At 43.2% G+C, this 21,940-nt stretch overlaps 1 protein-coding gene, 1 long non-coding RNA gene, 1 other non-coding gene and 1 pseudogene across 9 annotated transcripts in view; 1 reads left to right on the top strand and 3 right to left on the bottom strand.

Annotated features, from left to right (window-relative positions):
* Window positions 1–21,940, bottom strand: part of bin1b (bridging integrator 1b) — a 71,423-nt gene that overhangs the window by 4,740 nt on the left and 44,743 nt on the right. Inside the window, exons 6-14 of one of the 7 annotated variants that reach the window (XM_031813338.1) lie at window positions 21,363–21,470; window positions 18,903–18,995; window positions 18,454–18,539; window positions 18,083–18,158; window positions 17,927–17,982; window positions 17,023–17,061; window positions 15,066–15,114; window positions 14,161–14,355; window positions 2,355–2,378 (exon numbers count right to left, since the gene is read on the bottom strand). In XM_031813338.1, the coding sequence (XP_031669198.1) occupies window positions 2,355–2,378; window positions 14,161–14,355; window positions 15,066–15,114; window positions 17,023–17,061; window positions 17,927–17,982; window positions 18,083–18,158; window positions 18,454–18,539; window positions 18,903–18,995; window positions 21,363–21,470 (726 nt within the window). The remainder of the gene's footprint in view (window positions 1–2,354; window positions 2,379–14,160; window positions 14,356–15,065; window positions 15,115–17,022; window positions 17,062–17,926; window positions 17,983–18,082; window positions 18,159–18,453; window positions 18,540–18,902; window positions 18,996–21,362; window positions 21,471–21,940) is intronic. The other 6 variants (XM_031813339.1, XM_031813340.1, XM_031813341.1 and 3 more) reach the window with 6 other exon arrangements.
* LOC116359780 (uncharacterized) lies at window positions 498–10,875 on the top strand. The gene is made up of 4 exons (XR_004206759.1): window positions 498–880; window positions 1,701–1,758; window positions 4,004–4,147; window positions 5,101–10,875. It is a non-coding gene; the product is annotated as an uncharacterized LOC116359780 (long non-coding RNA).
* Window positions 4,006–4,182, bottom strand: LOC116359832 (uncharacterized; annotated as a pseudogene).
* LOC116359831 (U2 spliceosomal RNA) lies at window positions 10,722–10,912 on the bottom strand. Its single transcript, XR_004206784.1, has one exon. It is a non-coding gene; the product is annotated as a U2 spliceosomal RNA (small nuclear RNA).

Here is a 21,940-nt window from a genome sequence, read left to right as displayed (position 1 = left end):
CGGAAATCACAAATTGAAAATTTAGAGTTTCCATCAACCTCACGTGCAATGTAGACATCAAAGAACATAAAGTAGACCTTTCATTATGTGTTACTGAATTCATAAAAATATTTGCTGCACCAACTTCCAAAATAGGGGAGAAGCACTCAAAACCCACTAGTTGTTCTTTCAAAGAAAATAATACAAAAATGTCTGAAGTCTGAAGACCTCTCGTATTAACACCTCTTGTACTTCCCATCCCGGATCCTGAAGAATTGTCATCAACTGACACTAAGTAGCATAATGCAACGGACAAAAAATCTGTTGAATCTAGGGGTCATCTTTTTTTTTTGTGAAAAATAACGTTCCCAAAGTAAACGGGCTATTTTTCAGGACCAGAAAATAGAATATGCATATAATTGACAGCTTAGGATAGAAAACACTCTAAAGTTTCCAAAACTGTATAGATATTGTCTGTGAGTATAACAGAACTGATATTCCAGGCAAAAGAATGAGAAAAATCCAATCAGGAACGCAGCGGTTTCTAAATAAGAGTCCCTTCCTATGCTTCCCTATTGAGCAGTGAATGGGATATCAACGAGATTCCCTTTTCTATGGCTTCCTTAATGTGTCTAGTATCACAAGACAGTTTCAGGCTTTTATTTTGAAAAATGAGCCTGAGCGACAACATTGCGTCAGTGTCCACCTGATGGCTCTTTGTGTATTTCTCCCGCAAAAGACCGAGGTAGCCATTTTTCCACCTGGTCTTGCTGAGTAAAGAACTAGCTGAGTGAAGAACTAAAGGAGCTATTTTTGGCTACAAAAATAATTTTTCTGGAAAAAAGGAACATTTGCTATCTAACTGGGAGTCTTGTGATTGAGAACATCCAAAGCTCAAAAGGTAAACGATTGAATTGGATTGCTTTTCTGATTTTCCTGACCAGATTGCCTGCTGCTAGCTAGGCATAATGCTATGCTATGCTAGGCTATCGATAAACTTACACAAATGCTTGTCTTGCTTTGGCTGTAAAGCATATTTTCAAAATCTGAGATGACAGGGTGATTAACAAAAGGCTAAGCTGTGTTTCAATATATTTCACTTGTGATTTCATGAATATTAATATTTCAAGTAAGATTTTTTTTTGGTCTGTTGCGTTATGCTACTTAGTGTCAGTTGATGACAATTCTTCCAGATCCGGGATGGGTAGTTACGAGAGGTCTTCGGCATTTGTGTATTATTTTCTTTGAAAGAGCAACTGGTGGGTTTTGAGTGCTTCTCCCCTATTTGGGAAGTTGGTCTCTCTGCTCCTCAGTCTGAGAGAAATATTCTGAGAGCAGGTTCGTGTCTCTTTCCTCTCTATATAAAAACTGTATAACACAGGTGTTTTTGGAAAACTGGTTCATTTATCCTAAAGTCAATAGTGAATGCATTGAAAACCTATTTCAGCAAGTTAACCAAGTTTTGGCTGGTTTAGCTAGCCATGTTAATGACTAGCTAACTAGCACCGTTGGTCACTGCACTACAATGTCACGCTAGCTATTGCCAGCAGGTGATTTGCTAGCAGGTGACATTAAGTGAATGTTTATTTTCTTACTACCTTTTAAATGTTTATATAAAAGGGTTGTACTCTGTATTTATGGATTAATATCACTCCTCATTGAGGACATGTGTCATTACTGTTGCTCCTATCTAAAAGATATCTTGTGTCCTACCTAACCAGTGAACGTGTGACCGTCCTGTCAATGCCCATCATCACCGTTTGATATCTTTTACTTCAGGTCTGTATTTTTGTTATTTTCTAAACTCAACGCATGTATACTATACGATCACTTTGTGGATTGAGTCTGAGATATTCTGAGAGCAGTGAATGTGTGGCTGTAACGTCCTGTCAATGCCTGATATCTTTTACTGCAGATAAAAACCAAGTCACCCTGAAGTGCGGGTGTCCGTGTGCCTTTCTTCTGGGGGGCTATGTGAAGTTGGTTACACTATCTGTAAAGCTTCAGCGATTCAGATTGAATAGAACCATACGTGTTCTGCTAATTTTGATGGAGCTGTTATTCAGAACACCTTAAACAACATACAAGGAACATTCCTGCTTGACTAATAAAATTATAGTATAATATGGTGAGTGATTCTACTAATGTTGGAGATTTTAAAAACAGAAACGGGGAACAATCCTGTAAGACAAAGTTATGCTTGTTATAAGAAGTGGCCAAATGGCAATATTTTTTGGAGAAAGGGTATTGCCCAGATTAGAACCTGTGGGTTTTGCGTACCCTCGCGTAATGCACGTACCACCCTTAAGTATACTTTTCCCAAACATGGAGAGCAATCAGGAGGGCTGGAGAGGGAAAATACAGGAAGTGCTTACCTCCCATGAGTCCCAGGAAGCCACCTTCCGTGAGGCAATAAGGGATGAGACCAGATGAGATTAGAAAATGCTGTGTAACCATGGCAACTGTCAACTAGGAATTACACTAGGGAAGAACTTTATATAAAGGATTCAGCTAAACACCTTTTAACCACCAGACTAGGGTGGAATATTTTCCTGTTATTTTACAAATGCTCAATAAATCACTTTCAGAGATGCAGAGAATGAAGTTGGACTACTTCTAAGTAACTTTGGCTGACTCCTATGTCATCTCCTACATGTGACCTTCCATTAGAGTTTTGCTTTGGTGTCAATTGAGGATTATACATTCATATCAGTTGTTACCCCATTATTCAGATTTACTGATTTCTGTTGGAAAGTCTACAGAACTAAGAGCAAACCAGCCTATGTATTGAACACATGGAATAGATTGTGATATCATGAATTAATCATGCACACAATGTGCTTCATTTAATTTATCAGGAATCAAATTTGTTTGCAATTGTTTGGTGATATGCATAAAAGGTGAGTAATTACCCATAATTCTGCAGCTTTGGATAGTTGTACTTCCAGTTTTGATCATGATTTAGTGACTGCAAATAACACACATGCATAAATATATATATATATTTATGCATATAGATCTACTGGGATTTTTAAAAGACAGACTAAATTTGTTATGTCTTCTTCGACCCAAGAGAAAAGTATAGTCGTGTTAATATTTTTGACAGGCAGTTCTGTTGAATGTATTTGCAATTCTGACTGTATATATTTTTTTAGGAATGTTTTTGTTTTTTAAAAGGCAACTACATTTTGAAAAAGCATTTACTGTTTTGCAAAAGTTCTGTTGCTTGTCGACTTTTGAAAATCAACATTGTTCCAAAAAATGCTTGTAGGCGATTGAGAGAATCTGATGCGCAAAGACAGTTGCTCCCTGATTAAATAGTACAAGAGTACACTCTGCTGGACAGAAATGCTTACAGCACCTGGTGTTCCCAGGCAGTGTACCATCCAAGTACTAACCAGGCCCGAGACTCGGCGTAAGCCAATGACTGTGTGTATGTATATATGCTGTAGGCGAAGGAATAACCCTTGGTACACTATATCAAGTTTGTCACTTGAAAAAGTGCAGTGTGAAATCATAGAATCAATGGGATAAACAGACAGTTACTTTAACACAGGCAGATGAGTTACAAACCTTGTATACATTTCAGCCGCATATTTGAGTCTTATGAAAATAGCAGGCCTATCAAATAATGACTTCAGACAACGTTACCGGTATGCGAGGCGGGCCATATTACCAGTACATGACTTTAGCACATTTAATAGATTATACTGTATATTCATTAATTCTCGTATACATTTCCAATCTTAAATTGTTTGTTTTAACTACTTTACTACTTCACTATGTGTATATTTTTGATAATGTGTATAGCACTGAGCTTTGCAAGTAAGCATTTCACTGTACCGTTTACTCCCTGTATCCCGTGCGCGTGACAAATAAACTTTGATTAGAAGACAGACTTGACCAGCACTATCTAGCAATCATTGAGGTGAACTTTCTCAAATGTGAAAATACAATCTACATCATGATCCTAACAAATGAAAACTAATCAACTCTGTTGTCTCTGCCTGATTTATCTTTACAGTGACGGGGTGGAGCGTTCTTGGAGGTACTGCAATACCAGGTCGGTGCGTGGAGTGGACGGAGCAAGCCCCTATTCCATCTCCCTGTTCCAAAAATCAATTTAATATATGGTCCCCAGATAGGGGATGTATCAGATATTAAACTGGTAAGAACAGATTATTTTATTTTTTAGAAAAATATTTTCTTTTCACATTCAAATACAATTACAAATTCAGTGCATTACGTTGTACATAACATGGATTCATAAAAACAGTATCAAAAAGTAACACTATAAAAATAGCAAAACTCCTCAAAAAGTGCTGTTCTGCAGAACCTGACCAGTATTATAGGTCTACATTTAAGATTAACGTGCCTTTTAACAATCTCCAAAAACAATAAACAATTCTAAAAATCAAAACATACACGTATGCCAAAGTGAACACTGAATAAACCTCAGTGTGTATCAAATATGTACTAAGGCTTAGCCTACATTTCAGTTGTACTTATGGAATACAACTATATATAGGCTATAAAAACCGTTTACAATGATGGAAATCCCTTTCCATCTCTGTTTAACTGATACGATGCCCCACTTATCTATTTCGAATTGTATTCTTTTCCAAATGTCCTGTTTTATAAATTGAACCAATCCTGTCATTGACCGCACCACATCTGGCCTCTCAAAGTTTGGTGTCCCTTATCAAGACCAGAGTCACTAATGCTAATAATTGCACCCTTTCCACATTTTTTTGTTCAAATTTGGCAACCCCTTCATAATCAATGTTTTTTTAAATCTCAAAAAATTGTTACATTTTTTCCCAAACTAATTTGGCAAAAGAACATTCCCATAAAACATGGGGGATTGTTTCAATTGCGAAACAATTGTCCCTGGGACAATTTATTCAGGGTCAAATTATGATCATGTAATGTTGATCGGACCGGACCGCAAGATGTCTGTGTAAAACAAGCCAATTAAAATCTTTCAGTGTGTTGAAACTTTTTAATTGTGCCCGTAGCCAGGTGGAAGGCGATATTGGTAATCTGTCTCTAGGACGACAATTTTCTATCAATTTCGCATATAGCAATCTGTGGTTGATTACATTTTCTTTTACTTTGCAGACAGGGGTTTTCCTTGCCCATTCCACTATTTTCTTAAAAGGTAATGGGGTGATTTCAGCTTTTGTCTTACTATTATCCCTCTCCACCATGAACCTTAACGGTACAGACAGCCATAATTTGATTAGAATGTGACTTGTGTACAGAAGACGACAAAAGACAAATGTTTGAGTAGAACAACGCATCTAGCTTGAGAAGAATGAGGGAAATCCCTTCCACCAGCCTCTATAGGCTGGTACATCCGATCTCTACGGATGTACTCATATCCCCCCCAACAGAAATTAAACAGTACCTGTATGAAAGTTTTTCTTAGAGACACCGGCAAGGGAAACACATAGGCAAGGTGAAGTAATGAAGGCAGAATGTCCGCCTTCAGCACTAACACCTTCCCACTAAAAGATAGTCGCCTCACTTTCCACAGTCCCAATCTTTTATTAAGCGATAATAGTTTTTCTTTCCAATTAAACATGTCATCTTTCATTTAATTTCCGAAAGATATGCCGAGTACTACCATTGGTCCTGTGCACACAGTCAAACCACATAACTGATCCGTTGTCCATTTCCACTGTCCCAAAGGTTTTATTTCTGTTTTATTCTTGTTAATCTTCGACCCAGACGCAACAGAGAATTCATCAATGACTTTGACAGACTCTTTCAAGCTCAGGTCGTCTTGTAAATATAAAACTGTATCGTCCGCATAGTGCGATATTTTTAGCATATCCCCTCCAGGTAAAATGATGCCTTTGATGTTATAATTTGTCCTAATTGCGCATACGAACGGTTCAATATATAAAACATACAATAGAGCAGATAGTGTCACCCTGTCTGACACCTCGTAATTGCTTGATAACATTTCCAATATTCCCATTAATATTTACCCTGCTACCCACATTACTATACAGAATTTTTACCCATTACATATAATTATTTCCAAAACCAAATTTTTCCATAATTCTAAATAAAAACTCATGGTTTACCATGTCAAAAGCTTTTTCCTGGTCCAAATTCACAATAATAGCTGGCAGGTGCCTTTCCTCTAAATAGGCTTCAACGTCTCTGTGCAATTGCAAGTTCCAGGTTAATCCACACCACATGTTTGGTCTAAACCAACAACATATGCCATGGCAGAAGATAGGCGATCAGTTATGGCTTTGCTTAATAATTTATAGTCATCACACAACATTGTTAAAGGTCTCCAATTTGCTAATGTCTTGGGGTCTCCCTTTTTATAAAGTAGAGAGATTACCCCCTCACACATCGAAACTCCCATATGCTCCAAACCAAATATACCTATAAACACTTCCAACAGATGACATCCAATTAAATCCCCCAAAACTATGTAAAACTCTTTAGAGAGCCCATCCACTCCTGGTACTTTATCTTTCATGCTCTTCAATGCCATATACATTTCATCTAATTTCAATTCCCCTTCTAATTGGTCTCTAATATCTAAAGGTATCTGCACATCCACGCATTTTAAAAAATGTGTCCCCTTCTCATAATCAATTGTTTGTTTTTGAAATAGCTGAGAAAAGTAGTGTGTAGCGACACCAAGCATGCCATCTCCATCCTCAACCATCTCCCCATCTTGGTCCAATAAAGCCGAAATAGTCCCTCTTTCCCCGTGATTTAATTTGTTTGAAAAAAATATGCCGAGCACTTCTCATCATTTTCCCATTTATCTTGCTGACTTTTAAAAATGAAGTCTCGAGCTTTCTTTTCAAATAATGTGTGCTGCTTTTTCAGCAGGATACCCATATCTAATCCATATCTAATCCACCACCATTTACATTTCCTTGGCTGTGTAGATCTTTTAGTTCATTCTGCAATTTATAAAATTCTTGGTGGTTGTACTTTGTCTTTGCAAAAATTCTGAATAAAACTCTTGATTCTTAATTTTGTGCTCTCCCACCCCTCTGAAAGTAGAATAAAAAGGTTTCATAGCTACACAGCCCTGGAAAAAAACCTGAATCTTGTCCCAAAAGTTGTCGTGTAAAATGCCGTTATTCATTTTCCAATACCCTTTTCCAAATTCAATTGTTTTTAATTCTACTGTCACAGACAGGCAACTGTGGTCTGAATTTAAAAAAACGGTGTAACGCACGCGGACGACACACGGAGTTCACGCGGAACAAACAGATCATCTATTCATAAACACTGTCCTCCTCCTCATGCTCCCCCTCCATCTGTGTGGGTGCCAGACCGCTGCTCTCGATGAAGGCCGCGCCTGACAGGGATAACAGAGTCTCCTCTGCGCTGCCCAGGTTTCCCTCGCTTTTCTCCTCAGACTTCCCGCTTTCAAAACAACTGAAGCGATTTCCCCGTCGCCTCCATGCGAACGAGTGGGGAAACAGGGCTCATCCGCTTCCTTTTCACCGAGCACTTCCTCCTCTCTCTCACCGTTGTCCAGCTCTCGGTAGCCGAGGGCGCGGTGGGCTCTCCCTTCTCCACTTGCTTGTTCCAACTGCTGTTCGCTTCTCCTCTCTCCTCGTGAGATGCTGATGGCGTCTCACTCCCGCTCTCCTGACTCTTGCAGTTCTCTCTCCGTCACTAGCTCATCCACAACCTCCTCAATAGTGTGTAGTTCCATGCCTTCTCCCTCATCTGGTCTTTTCCCGCTCTCCGCTCTTTTCCCGCTCACCGCTCTGGCGTAAGAGGGGACTGCCTTCGGGCAGTGACGGAACAGGTGGTCCTCTGAGTTGCACAGACTGCAGCGCTTGGGCACGGTGCAATCCCTCATTATATGTCCAATAGTCCCACAGTTTCTGCACCTTGTCTGTGTGCAGGCATCTGCGAGGTGCCTGTACGTGCTACACTTCCTGCAGAAACGAGGCTGTCCAGCATACAAGAGGTAGCCCCTGTCTGCACCGATGGAAAAAGCAGGAGGATGGCGGTATCCATCATGGCCGCTCTCGTCCTCCTTTAGCAGCACACAAAACTGCCTCTTCCCTGTCCAGATGCCTAGGGCGTCCTTAATGTCTCACTCCAGGCAAGATGGTCACGTACCGGCTGAGGTAGCACACTAACGTTTCTTCAGTGACCCATGGGTTGAACATATGCACCGTTAGCACCCTCATATTGTGCCTGCACAGGGACTCAACTTTAAAATCCACGAGGGCGGGTGCTGTCGCATTCGCACGAAGAGCCCTCTTACTTCCTCCAGCCGGGTGATGGTGTAGAAAGACACATCGTAGAACTTCTCGGGTGTGTTCTGTTGCAGGCAGTGCACATCGTCTGCTGTCAGGCGTAGAGGTCCAAACAGAACTTCCTTTCCAAAACGAACTCTCCATCAAATTTTCCTTTCCTGTCCAATTAAATCGAAGCGTATTCTTCAGTCCAGCAGCCGCTGACTGTGACGTGGCCGACGACGTCGCACCACCTTGAGGATCCCGTTCGAAATGCACTCGATCTTTCTCTTGATCTTAGCCAAAAGTCCGAGAAGCGATACCCACAATGCTTTCGAAAGGCTCCATTCTCGCACACGTCAAATTCGATTACACCAAAATGAGCTCTGTAAACTTTCTGCCAAATATCAAAGATTGTGCTTTCATTTTTAAATGAACAATTTGGAGAACATAATATTGACATAACATTTGATCTTGTATCAAATATCTCTGGTATCATTGCTGCCACAGCGGAACTGAAGCAATTGTTCACTTGATGGCCCCAGAGTTCCACCGACTGATCAAGATCAAATGTTATGATGGCCATGGAGGAGGAAGCAGATGGGGAGCAAAGTGAAAATGACATGGCTTGAGAACGCCTCTTGGAACCTGTGGCCAGACGGGGGAAGACTGGGTGAAAGCATGAGGTTTTTTAGGGCCTTCATTTTTGTGGAACCCAGCAGAAAAGTATCCTCAAGGCATAGAGTCAGGTGAAGAGAGAGTGGGAATTGTCATGTTATCAAACTTTGGTTTTTCTTTGCATATATAATTATGCATAGCTCAACACAGTTATGTTTTGTTTCTTTTTGCTTTTCAAGTCTTATGCTATAACTCTCTTAGGAACCGGAAGCTAAAATGTCATTCTGTTGTCTGACGAGAGATGTAAATAAGAGTGTGCAGTGTGATTATAGAACAGAAGCCATAAGTCTTGGATTTGTAAACATAATCAACTGTGAATGTTAAATCATGTCATTGTTTGCTCATCAAGTCATTTCCAAGTTTATATAAATGTTGAACAGTATGAAGGTAATGTTCAAAAGGGGGAACTGATGGGTTCTGACTTCTAAACTTGAAATATTGTTAATCATCAGGTATCCTATGGAAATGAGAAGGGCCACAGTCTGGTTTCTACACCAGAAGCTAATGGGCATCTGTAGGAGAAATGTATATGGTGGAGTCAATTAAGGTTGGATATGAGCCAGGGACTTAGAATGTTACTGAGTAAATGAAAGGCAATCACATGGTTGCAGTCACTGATAAGGGTGGAGAGCTGTGGATTAGTGAGGAATGGGGGGGCCCAGGTCAGGTCACATTAAGGGAGAAGGAACAGTTTATTACCCACATCACTTAACTTCCTGCCGAGCAGTAGAGATGTAACGCTTAAAAGAGTAGAAGGAGACATGCTCTGTTCAGCAGTCTGACCCATTGGGTGAATAAACGGTTTGAGCTTTACTGAGTTTTTACTCTTTATTTAGAACCTAACAATATAAATATCTGGATTTGATCAGCATCCAAATTCCAACCTGATGCTCCCTGAGCCTGATGAGACATATTAAATGATTTTGCTGTTATCCAATAGGCTACATACATATATATACGACTTTTCAGGCTACAGAAAAGGTACATTTGTCAGCAAGGCGCATCAATTAATGGCAATTGATGAACTTCATTAGGCAAACTTTTTGGTGTTTTGTAACAGATGCCTATTTATTCATCAAATGGCACTAGTTTGCTATGTTGTTGACTTAGGCCTCTCTTTATGTAGTGTTGTCTCTTGTGTTTTGTCCTATATTTTTAATCCCAGCCCCCGCAGGAGGCCTTTTGGTAGCCTTCATTGTGATTTAGAATGTGTTCTTAACGGACTTCCCTAGTTAAATAAAATAATAATAATAGTAGGTTAAACATGCAGTTTGGATGCTGAAATCATTTTTGGAGTGGAAAAACATGCACAAAAATATCCTACATTTTAAAGCGATTTGTTTGACAAATCAGATAAATATCATGAATGGTTGTGTTTATGCCACATAAAAAAATAAACATTTAATTGACTTCTTTATTAGGCCCAATAAATATGTTTTACTGGTAAGTGAGGCAGTCCCATGTTACCAGTACATGACTTTAGCGCATTTCAGAGTTTATTGTAAATTGTATACTATTGTTGTGTAGATGTATATTTTCAATTCCAATCATAACAATTGTTTGTTTTAACTACTTCACTACTATTTTACTACTTTGCTATTTGTATATTTTTGATAATCACTGTTGATGAGAGCTTGCAAGTTAGCATTTCACTGTACCGTTTATCCGTGCTCATGAAGAATAAACGTTGATTAAAAGATTAACGCAGCATTCACATCAGCTATCATAGTCAACTTTCGCAAATGTGAAAATACAACATGATCCTAACAAATTAAAACGAATCAACTCTGTTTTCTCTGCCTAATTTATCTTTACAACGACAGGGGGTGCACCGTTCCTGGAGGTACTGCAATACCAGGTCGATGCGTGGAGTGGACGGAGCAAGCCCCTATTCCATCTCCCTGTTCCAAAAATCAATTTAATATATGGTCCCCAGATAGGGGACGTATCAGATATTAAACTGATAAGAACAGATACTACACTTGATCTTAGCCAAAAGGCCGAGAAGCGATACTGCAATGCTTTCGGGAGGAAGGTGCCGTTCTCCGACACGTCAAATTCGACTATGGTTACACCAAAATGAGCGCTAAACTTTTCATCAAAGATAATGCTATAAAAAAAAGTGTGGCGTGGATTGGGAGATAATCGACGTCGGGAATAGCCACGTTTGACTGTTACAACGTAACAATTTGGTAGGTTGAAAGTCACGTGGTCATCCGCCCTCCAATCGGAAATGAGAGAAAGCGTTGTTAAATTAAACCCAGATTAACAGCTAAATTGGAATAATAATATATCGTGGGTGGGGGACGACGACAATTTGGAGATAATAATATTGACATAACATTTGATCTTGTATCAAATATCTCTGGTAGCGTTGCTGCCACAACGGAACTGAAGCAATTGCCCACATGGTGGCGATCGAGTTCCACCGACCGTCGCTTTACCAAGCTGTCCTGTGTGGTGCACGAAACTGCGCCACTTGACTTCAATACATCAATGCAAATAATGTGAACAATAAATGTATTTGTTTTATATATCGGTCTGTAAAGCCTTGTATGATATGGCCATTGTGAGGAGGCCTTCATAAAGTTGCCCTCCTAAATTACTAGAGACCAAACTTCAACCATGGCACTGGACTGCAGGAGCGGGCTTGGCGTATGGTCCTGGCTGCCGAAATGTGTCCTCCACATAATAACTGTACAAACATGGCACTTTTGAGGCTTACTTTTACAATTAAGCTTAGTCACTACAAGAAATGTCATATCATGGACATAAATCACCTTTAGGCATGCACTCACTGTATATAGACTTTTTTCCTACTGTATAATTGACTATGTTTTGTTTATTCCATGTGTAACTCTGTGTTGTATGTGTCGAATTGCTAGGCTTTATCTTGGCCAGGTTGCAGTTGCAAATGAGAACTTGTTCTCAACTAGCCTACCTGGTTAAATAAAAGGTGAGGAAAAAATAAAATACTGTATATGTAAGTTATTTGGTTGGTGTCTTGTGAATCAACCTGTATGTGCATTAGGGTTTAATATTATCCCAGTGTCTTACAAAATGTTCCATCCCGAGAATAAATCACTTTTCTCCCGGGTAACCAGTTATTAACCGAGAATAAATATGTTGTTTTCTCTGGGGCATTTCCCGCCAGGAAACCGGAAGTGACATTCAAAAGCATATAAATATCTGGATTTGATTAGAGCTTTGATCAGCATGAACATTCAGACCTGATGCTACCTGAGCCTAATGAGACATACATTAACCACATTTAATGAGCCCTACATTAACCACATTTGATGAGCCCAAGTCCAAAAAAGCCCCAATGATTGTGCTGTTATCCAATAGACCACATATATGATATAGGCACATTACCCACGAAAGAAAAACATAGATGAAGCTAGCTATATGCTCTCTTGGGTAAATAAATGAAACTAGCCAGTAGGTTCATCTGTTTAAGTGTGAACTCTGTGTTCGTGGGCCATATTAACCACTCTCCATTTGTGAACTGTGTACGTGTGTCTTATTATCCTCTCAGGGTTTTGTGTATAATATGATAGCATCTAATAGAGCATCAATCTGCCTTTGGTTCAACTGGAACAAATGTTGATGAATAAGTTCAGTGGGCTGACTGTTGGTAATGCTGCAATAATGGAGAGTATTCCATCTCGGTGGTTGGACTGAAGAGACACAGTGTCTGTCCCCAGTCTGTCAGTCTTACTGCCATGTGAGGAAAGCTGTCAATTCGTCCCTTGCATGCATTGAGTGAATCCATGCATAGCATGCAAAGACTGTGCACTGAACGAGGGGAAGAGTTCAAACCACCAGGACCACAAGCCTGTGTCTGACTGACCCCTGAACCTGGTGACCTTGCTGCCTGACCAATGGGGAGACACACCAACTTTGGGTGCCGGAGAAGTGGCGGCCTGCAATAGTACATCCAGGTCCATATGGAGCAGGTTAATAACCCCTGCTGGGGCCAAACCCACACACGGAAGATCAGCACTGGGATTACTGGGACATTTTACTGGGAAGGCCCTGGAGATGACTGGTGTGGTGTTACCAGTTGTAATAGTTGCAGAGATATGGACAGGCAGGTGAACAAGTAGGTGGAGGATGGATGAAGAGGGTGAGGAGAGGATGGATGAAGAGGGAGAGGATGGATGAGGAGGGTGAGGGACTAACTAGAGAATGAAAGGAGGTGAGATCATCAGAAAGGGGTAGCTGGAGTGGATGGATGGAGAAAGAAAATAAAGGGCAAGCCAAAAACAAGGGGGTAGAGGAGGTGGGAGACCAGACCATCCCTAGGAAATGGGGGTAGAGGAGGTGGGAGACCAGACCATCCCTAGGAAATGGGGGTAGACGAGGTGGGAGACCAGACCATCCCTAGGAAAACAAGGGGGTAGAGGAGGTGGGAGACCAGACCATCCCTAGGAAAACAAGGGGGAAGAGGAGGTGGGAGACCAGACCATCCCTAGGAAAACAAGGGGGTAGAGGAGGTGGGAGACCAGACCATCCCTAGGAAATGGGGGTAGACGAGGTGGGAGACCAGACCATCCCTAGGAAAACAAGGGGGTTAGAGGAGGTGGGAGACCAGACCATCCCTAGGAAAACAAGGGGGAAGAGGAGGTGGGAGACCAGACCATCCCTAGGAAAACAAGGGGGTAGACGAGGTGGGAGACCAGACCATCCCTAGGAAAACAAGGGGGTAGAGGAGGTGGGAGACCAGACCATCCCTAGGAAAACAAGGGGGAAGAGGAGGTGGGAGACCAGACCATCCCTAGGAAATGGGGGTAGACGAGGTGGGAGACCAGACCATCCCTAGGAAAACAAGGGGGTAGAGGAGGTGGGAGACCAGACCATCCCTAGGAAAACAAGGGGGAAGAGGAGGTGGGAGACCAGACCATCCCTAGGAAAACAAGGGGGTAGACGAGGTGGGAGACCAGACCATCCCTAGGAAAACAAGGGGGTAGAGGAGGTGGGAGACCAGACCATCCCTAGGAAAACAAGGGGGTAGAGGAGGTGGGAGACCAGACCATCCCTAGGAAAACAAGGGGGAAGAGGAGGTGGGAGACCAGACCATCCCTAGGAAAACAAGGGGGAAGAGGAGGTTGGAGACCAGACCATCCATAGGAAAACAAGGGGGTAGAGGAGGTGGGAGACCAGACCATCCCTAGGCTAGAACCTATGAGCCGTCTGAGTTGACACTGAGGGTATGATGTTGATGGAAGCCTGAGGGGACATTATGACATCATCTGACCTGCGGCTGTGACGGGGTGGTTGCCTGTGATGGTGCGGTTGCCTGTGACGGTGCGGTTGTGTTAGCGTCGGAAACCAGGGCTTCACCATCGAACAAGATTATGTCCTGTTGTTGCGTGTCTGGAGCTGGAGTCAACGAGGGTCTGGGGCTGGGGGGCGGGCGTACAGGGGCGGGTCCAGGGGGCGCCGGCCTCGTCTGGAGGGTCCACGGAAGTATGTACAGACATGCAACAATAGTGAGGGAGACACAGCACACAGGTTAGTAAAACACACCAGCACACTAGTAATAGTAGGTTACTGTTACCTGGGCCGGTATCCAATCCAAGGCGTGTCATGGAGCAGCGCTCTGGACAGATGACAATGTGCCTTTTCAAGGCAATTTCCCTGACATTCCTGGAGATTGTGTTTACTGTAAACGCTGCGCATGTTGGCTCACCCTCCATGTTGGCTCAAGCGTAAATTACCTTTAGAAATCAAGTGCAATGCGCTGCTCTACAACGCGCCATGGATTGGATCCAGCCCTAGTCTGTAAGTGGTGTCTATGAGGCTTCCTTCTATGTTAGAAGAGCACATGTCTATCAAACCAATGGAGAGAAACTCTCCATTCAACATGCTCTGGGTTAGTTTCATCTCTCGCTTTGGGAGTGTTCCTGAAGAGAATGTTAGCGACTGTGTGTGTGCTCGCAATTGTACCGTCCACTCCTTTTTCCACCCTCTTGAATTCAACACCTTAAAAATACTCCAGACCTTAAACTCCAAGATTTCCCACACACACACACACACTCACACATTTCTGACCCACGCTTCTGAAAATGACACTCGTTCATCAACACACAAATCCCAGTCACTCAAGACAAACACAGAGACAGTCAGACACGTTACAGCCCCTGTATGAGGGAACCTTACCTTGGGTGCAGCGTCTGGGGTAACGCTGTGGTTGACGGCGGCTGCCTCACTGGGAAAGAAAGAGAAAGGGAGAATTACTGACTGACTCCCATGTCATGCCATGATGAAGATGTCCTGGTTGTGTTCAGTAGAGAGAGAACATTTTACTGTATTTATTTTTCTAGGAAGGAGAAAGTAGAAAATAAAGAGGGCAGACGAGGAGAGAGAACGAGAGGGGGCAGACGAGGAGAGAGAACGAGAGGGGGCAGACGAGGAGAGAGAACGAGAGGGAGCAGACGAGGAGAGAGAACGAGAGGGGGCAGACGAGGAGAGAGAACGAGAGGGGGCAGACGAGGAGAGAGAACGAGAGGGGGCAGACGAGGAGAGAGAACGAGAGGGGGCAGACGAGGAGAGAGAACGAGAGGGGGCAGACGAGGAGAGAGAACGAGAGGGGGCAGACGAGGAGAGAGAACGAGAGGGGGCAGACGAGGAGAGAGAACGAGAGGGGGAAGAGGAGTAGAGAGAACGAGAGGGGGCAGAGGAGGAGAGAGAACGAGAGGGGGGACAATGACCTCAGTTGTTGGAGCAACGTGCGGGCGATTCACTAAGATGATAGTACAACGGGCAAAGATGTAGCAGCGTATCAGTTTCAGTCATCCACAGTGGTGAAGGTCAGACTATCTGGTGGCTGCCGCGACGATTAGTTTTTTTAGCACAGACTGTCCCCCTGTATCACTATGGGAAAGCAGAACAGGGTCAACTGGTGTGCGTAAGAGAAAACATTTTCAAACGGAGTGAAATGCGTTTTCTGATACTTTTCTGATAAGAACACAGACATTTGTTATTTTTGTCGCAAAACATTTTGTTACAGTGTGCCCTACTGTGTAGTCAACAGTCTGCACCATCCACCAAGACCGCAAGATGGGAGCAAGGGGCTGAGAAGTATATTTAATGATCTGTGTGTACAGGCCCATTTTAGCAGGGAGAATGAGCATATGCCAAACCATTCTGTATTAATAATATATAACAAGACTGTGCGTAGTACTTCACAAATACACAGCTCAGAGCAAAAACTATTTGGGGACGTTGCTGCGGCATGAGACACCAACTCACAACACAAGGCTTCCTCAAACGTCATGCTGCGGTCATGCAGAGGAGTGCCTGACCTGAAACAGACTGAGAACTACAGGAACACCCATGAATGTCCAAGCACACAGCAGAACTCCATGCACTACTTGACAGATCACGGTTCACCTGGACAACTAAAGGTCTGTATATCCTGTTTTGAGTCCTCCAATCCTTTATTCTCACTCAGTATGGAACTGCACCATGCAGAGAGACTAGTGCTGTGCAATTAACCAAAATGACGGTTATTTATTGGTTTTTAAATAAATAATTCACCAACTTCAGTTCAATTATTTGAATTCCATTTCTTTCTTTTTTTCTGTGAGTTCATTGCGCACATAGTGCTGCCGAACTGTGTGATGTAGTAGGGAGTTGTAGTTTCCAACAAGCTCTTTATAAACCAGATCATGCCGAACTGTGATGTAGTAGGGAGTTGTAGTTTCCAACAAGCTCTTTATAAACCAGATCATGCCGAACTGTGTGATGTAGTAGGGAGTTGTAGTTTCCAACAAGCTCTTTATAAACCAGATCATGCCGAACTGTGTGATGTAGTAGGGAGTTGTAGTTTCCAACAAGCTCTTTATAAACCAGATCATGCCGAACTGTGTGATGTTGTAGTTTCCAACAAGCTCTTTATAAACCAGATCATGCCGAACTGTGTGATGTAGTAGGGAGTTGTAGTTTCCAACAAGCTCTTTATAAACCAGATCATGCCGAACTGTGTGATGTAGTAGGGAGTTGTAGTTTCCAACAAGTCCTTTATTCTCAGTCAGTATCTAACTGCAACATGCAGAAGGACACACACAGGCACATATAAACTGTCATACTGGTCACTCCCAGTCAGGTCCATTACCTCTTCTTGGGTCCAGGCTTCCAGTCTTTACCTGCCTTTCTGTAGGGGGGGGGGGGGGGGGTAATTTACTCTACAGTATTCTATATTCAGCCAGTCATTTCACTTCCTCACTAGAATGTGTAAGCACAGGATAGGATAGGTTACTTTCTAAATGTAATCTGTTACAGTTACTAGTTACCTGTCCAAAAGTGGAATCAGTAACAGAACTTTTGGATTACCCAAACTCAGTAACGTCATCTGATTACATTCCGTTACTTTTAGATTCATTTCCCCTTAAGAGGCATTAGAAGAAGACAAAAATGTATGTTGCCAATTGAACGACAACTATTCCAGGATAAATCAATGTTAAAGTTTACATAGCTGGCTATATATGGATGTTATTAGGACTTATTAGCCAACCCTACTCTGTTGTCATGGAGGACTGATTGGGCTCATTGATTCGAGTTGAAAAATAAATGCTGCGCTCATGGAATGGCGTGCTTTGATCAATAACAAGTGATATCTGTATTAAATTACACTACACCACTACTGTCATCCTGACCTCCAAGTGTTTATTCAAGTTGGATCATCTTTGGATGCTGACAGCAGTCTCACCATTGGAAGACATAACTTTGACTGTAGCCTACAAAAACCTATTCCTGCTCTTTCCCCACAATCCATCAAACACATTCGCTGTGTCGTCATGTAATCAGTTACTGCCCAAACCTGTGTATGCATTGCATTGGACCTCATTTCTCTACAATTACCATAAAGTTCCTAAAAGGTGCACCAGACAGAGGTAGATTGTACAGGTACATATACCAGTGGGGCAAAGTAGACAGGTACGCTATAGATGAACACTATCATATGTACATATGTCCACTGGTATTCGCAACACATTGGTATTATGTCAAGTCTCACTCACTTGGCCAGCCTCTGCTCATCCAGTTTGGTCATGACGTCATTCAGGTCCTGGTTCAGCTGCAAACAGAAAGATTGGAGGAAGTCAATGAATCAGTCTAGACATGTATTATCAATCAGTCCCATGTACTGACGGTGGGCACCCAGCTCTCCCTCTCACCTTTCCCATGTCTTTGTGGAACCTCTGCTGATATCCAGCCATACTCTGGAATGTGTTAACATAGAAGCCAACACGACTAGAGAGGAGAGAGAGAACGTGTTAACATGGTGGCTGGCAACACTCTCTCTGTGTGTGTGTGTGTGTGTGTGTGTGTCTGTCTGTGATGACATGTGGAAGAGAGAACGTGTTAACATGGTGGCTGGCAACACTGTGGGTGTGTGTATGTATGTGTGTGTTTCTGACTGTCTGTGATGACATGTGGAAGAGACAACGTGATAACAGTGGTTGTAAGTGGGTGGCTCTTCAAAAAGACAGAGGGAAGGAGACTGTATCAGCCTGGTAGCATCAGTGAGAGGGTGGAGAAGTCTCACCTGTTCCACAGCTGTGGTAGCTCATCCTGCAGATCTACATTGATCTCCTCAAATACTTTCTGAGCTCTCCCTAACTCCTCCTCTGCCTGTACAGACACCATGACACACCCACAGAGGTTAAACAATGTTAGTATACGCCTGGACAGACACCAGGACACATCCACAGAGGTTAAACAATGTTAGTATATGCCGGGACAGACACCATGACACATCCACAGAGGTTAAACAATTCTACAGTACCATGTTTGTTAGTATATGTTACTCAAAAGAAAGTGCATTATCTACAATCAAACTAAAGAACGACATGGAATACAGACAGAATGTTAGGGCATGGTGGCATAGAATATAGAATTAGAACTCAGAATGGGTGAATGACAAGTGAGTGTTGAAGGGATGGCGGGGGGGTCAGGGTGAGGGGTGAGAGGGTGAGTTAGTTAGACATCAGTCACCTGGTTTCTGGTCAGGTTAGTTTGGGCTATTTGATGAGCAGACAGAATCCCCTGGGCCCAACCTGGGGCAGCCTTCTCCACAAGAGACATCGGCTAGCCATGCAGACGGACGGACAGACAGAAAGAGCGAGAGAGAAGCAAGACGAATACACTGCTCAAAAAAATAAAGGGAACACTAAAATAACACATCCTAGATCTGAATGAATGAAATATTCTTATTAAATACTTTTTTTCTTTACATAGTTGAATGTGCTGACAACAGAATCACACAAAAATGATCAATGGAAATCAAATTTATCAACCCATGGAGGTCTGGATTTGGAGTCACACTCAAAATTAAAGTGGAAAACCACACTACAGGCTGATCCAACTTTGATGTAATGTCCTTAAAACAAGTCAAAATGAGGCTCAGTAGTGTGTGGCCTCCACGTGCCTGTATGACCTCCCTACAACACCTGGGCATGCTCCTGGTGAGGTGGCGGATGGTCTCCTGAGGGATCTCCTCCCGGACCTGGACTAAAGCATCCGCCAACTCCTGGACATTCTGTGGTGGAATGTAGCGTTGGTGGATGGAGCGAGACATGATGTCCCAGATGTGCTCAATTGGATTCAGGTCTGGAGAACGGGCGGGCCAGTCCATAGCATCAATGCCTTCCTCTTGAAGGAACTGCTGACACACTCCAGCCACATGAGGTCTAGCATTGTCTTGCATTATGAGGAACCCAGGGCCAACCGCACCAGCATATGGTCTCACAAGGGGTCTGAGGATCTCATCTCGGTACCTAAAGGCAGTCAGGCGACCTCTGGCGAGCACATGGAGGGCTGTGTGGCCCCCCCAAAGAAATGCCACCCCACACCATGACTGACCCACCGCCAAACCGGTCATGCTGGAGGATGTTGCAGGCAGCAGAACGTTCTCCACGGCGTCTCCAGACTGTCACATGTGCTCAGTGTGAACCTGCTTTCATTTGTGAAGAGCACAGGGCGCTAGTGGCGAATTTGCCAATCTTGGTGTTCTCTGGCAAGTGCCAAACGTCCTGCACGGTGTTGGGCTGTAAGCACAACCCCCACCTGTGGACGTCGGCCCTCATACCACCCTCATGGAGTCTGTTTCTGACCGTTTGAGCAGACACATGCACATTTGTGGCCTGCTGGAGGTCCTTTTTCAGGGCTCTGGCAGTGCTCCTCCTGCTCCTCCTTGCACAAGGCGGAGGTAGCGGTACTGCTGCTGGGTTGTTGCCCTCCTACGGCCTCCTCCACGTCTCCTGATGTACTGGCTTGTCTCCTGGTAGCACCTCGATGCTCTGGACACTACGCTGACAGACACAGCAAACCTTCTTGCCACATCTCGCATTGATGTGCCATCCTGGATGAGCTGCACTACCTGAGCCAGTTGTGTAGGTTGTAGACTCAGTCTCATGCTACCACTAGAGTGAAAGCACTGCCAGCATTCAAAAGTGACCAAAACATCAGCCAGGAAGCATAGGAACTGAGAAGTGGTCTGTGGTCCCACCTGCAGAACCACTCCTTTATTGGGGGTGTCTTGCTAAATGCCGATAATTTCCACCTGTTGTCTATTCCATTTGCACAACAGCATGTGACATTTATTGTCAATCAGTGTTGCTTCCTAAGTGGACAGTTTGATTTCACAGAAGTGTGATTGACTTGGAGTTACATTGTGTATAAGTGTTCCCTTTATTTTTTTGAGCAGTGTAGTTTGACAGGCAGGTTAGCATTCAGACAGGCAGGTTAGCATTCAGACAGGCAGGTTAGCAATTCAGACAGGCAGGTTAGCAATTCAGATAGGCAGGTTAGCAATTCAGACAGGCAGGTTTGAGAGAGTTTTGAAATCGGGCAAGAGTATTTCCATATTGTACATTAACACCCAATCAAACACACACACATGAAAAACAGGTTAATGAGACTTTTTTCCCCCCAATAGGTTGATTGGTTGTTTATTTCAACTGGTATAGCCTAAGCCCATGGCAGCATGTGTCAAGCATAGCAAAACACACCTCGCCAAAATTACAATGCAGAATGTTGCTTACTGACATCAGACATCATAATGAGGGTATTTGCATTAGCTTTGTTAAGGCCTTTATAGAGTCATGACTGAGTCACATTATAGAGCCGACCTGAACTGGCCTGGATATTTTCTCTTTACATTGTTCTGTTCCTTCCAAGAAGGTTGCAGAAACGCTGGTCCTCTGTAGTTGGTAGAGCATGGTGCTTGCAACGCCAGGATAGTGAGTTTGATTCCCGGGACCAACCGTACGTAACATGTAGGCATCCATGACTAAGTTGCTTTGGATAAAAGCGTCTAATAAATGGCATATATTATTTTAAACGATGGCGGATGCAAAACCAGGCCATCTCAGTACAGCTGGTTCAGCTTGGTTTGGCTCAGCAGTGTGATACCGTAATGAACCCAGGAAACGTTGCAGCGGGCGGCCATCTTACCTTGGCGATCTTGGCCTGGTCCTGCTTCTTGCCCTTCTGTAGGGAGCCAAAGTGATGCCTCGCACTGTCGTAGTCGGTCATCTTCCTGTCCCGCTTAGCGATGCGTGCCTGGTCAGAGACACCAGACAAACATACCCACAGAGTCACTGATAGATAGATAGAAGGCTGCAGCTTCTTGAGAACCAATCAATCAATCAATCAATCAAATATATGTATTGATGTATCCTCTAACTGATCTGGGAGCTGAGCTGTTTCAGGGCTCCATTTAAAACCAGGATCGCTGAAACGTTAAAGATTGCGCACCAGGAATGTAAAGGAGATTTCCTATTGAGCATTTGCAGTGTTTACGGTGAATGCAGTTTCCACAAACAGAGGAACATTACCATTACATTTTAATCACGCTGTAACTCTGAACTTCCACCATATGGATTGTATAGAGCCCTCGGTACCAATATGTGTAATCTGTTCTGTTAGAGCCCTCGGTACCAGTATGCGTAGTCTGTTCTGTTAGAGCCCTCGGTACCGATATGTGTAGTCTGTTCTGTTAGAGCCCTCGGTACCAGTATGCGTAGTCTGTT

This window comes from Oncorhynchus kisutch, unplaced genomic scaffold (genome assembly GCF_002021735.2).
Source record: "Oncorhynchus kisutch isolate 150728-3 unplaced genomic scaffold, Okis_V2 Okis05a-Okis16b_hom, whole genome shotgun sequence".
NCBI classification, from domain to species: domain Eukaryota; kingdom Metazoa; phylum Chordata; class Actinopteri; order Salmoniformes; family Salmonidae; genus Oncorhynchus; species Oncorhynchus kisutch.
The sequence above is the reverse complement of the archived record's forward strand: the minus strand, read 5'-3'. Positions and strand labels throughout refer to the sequence as shown.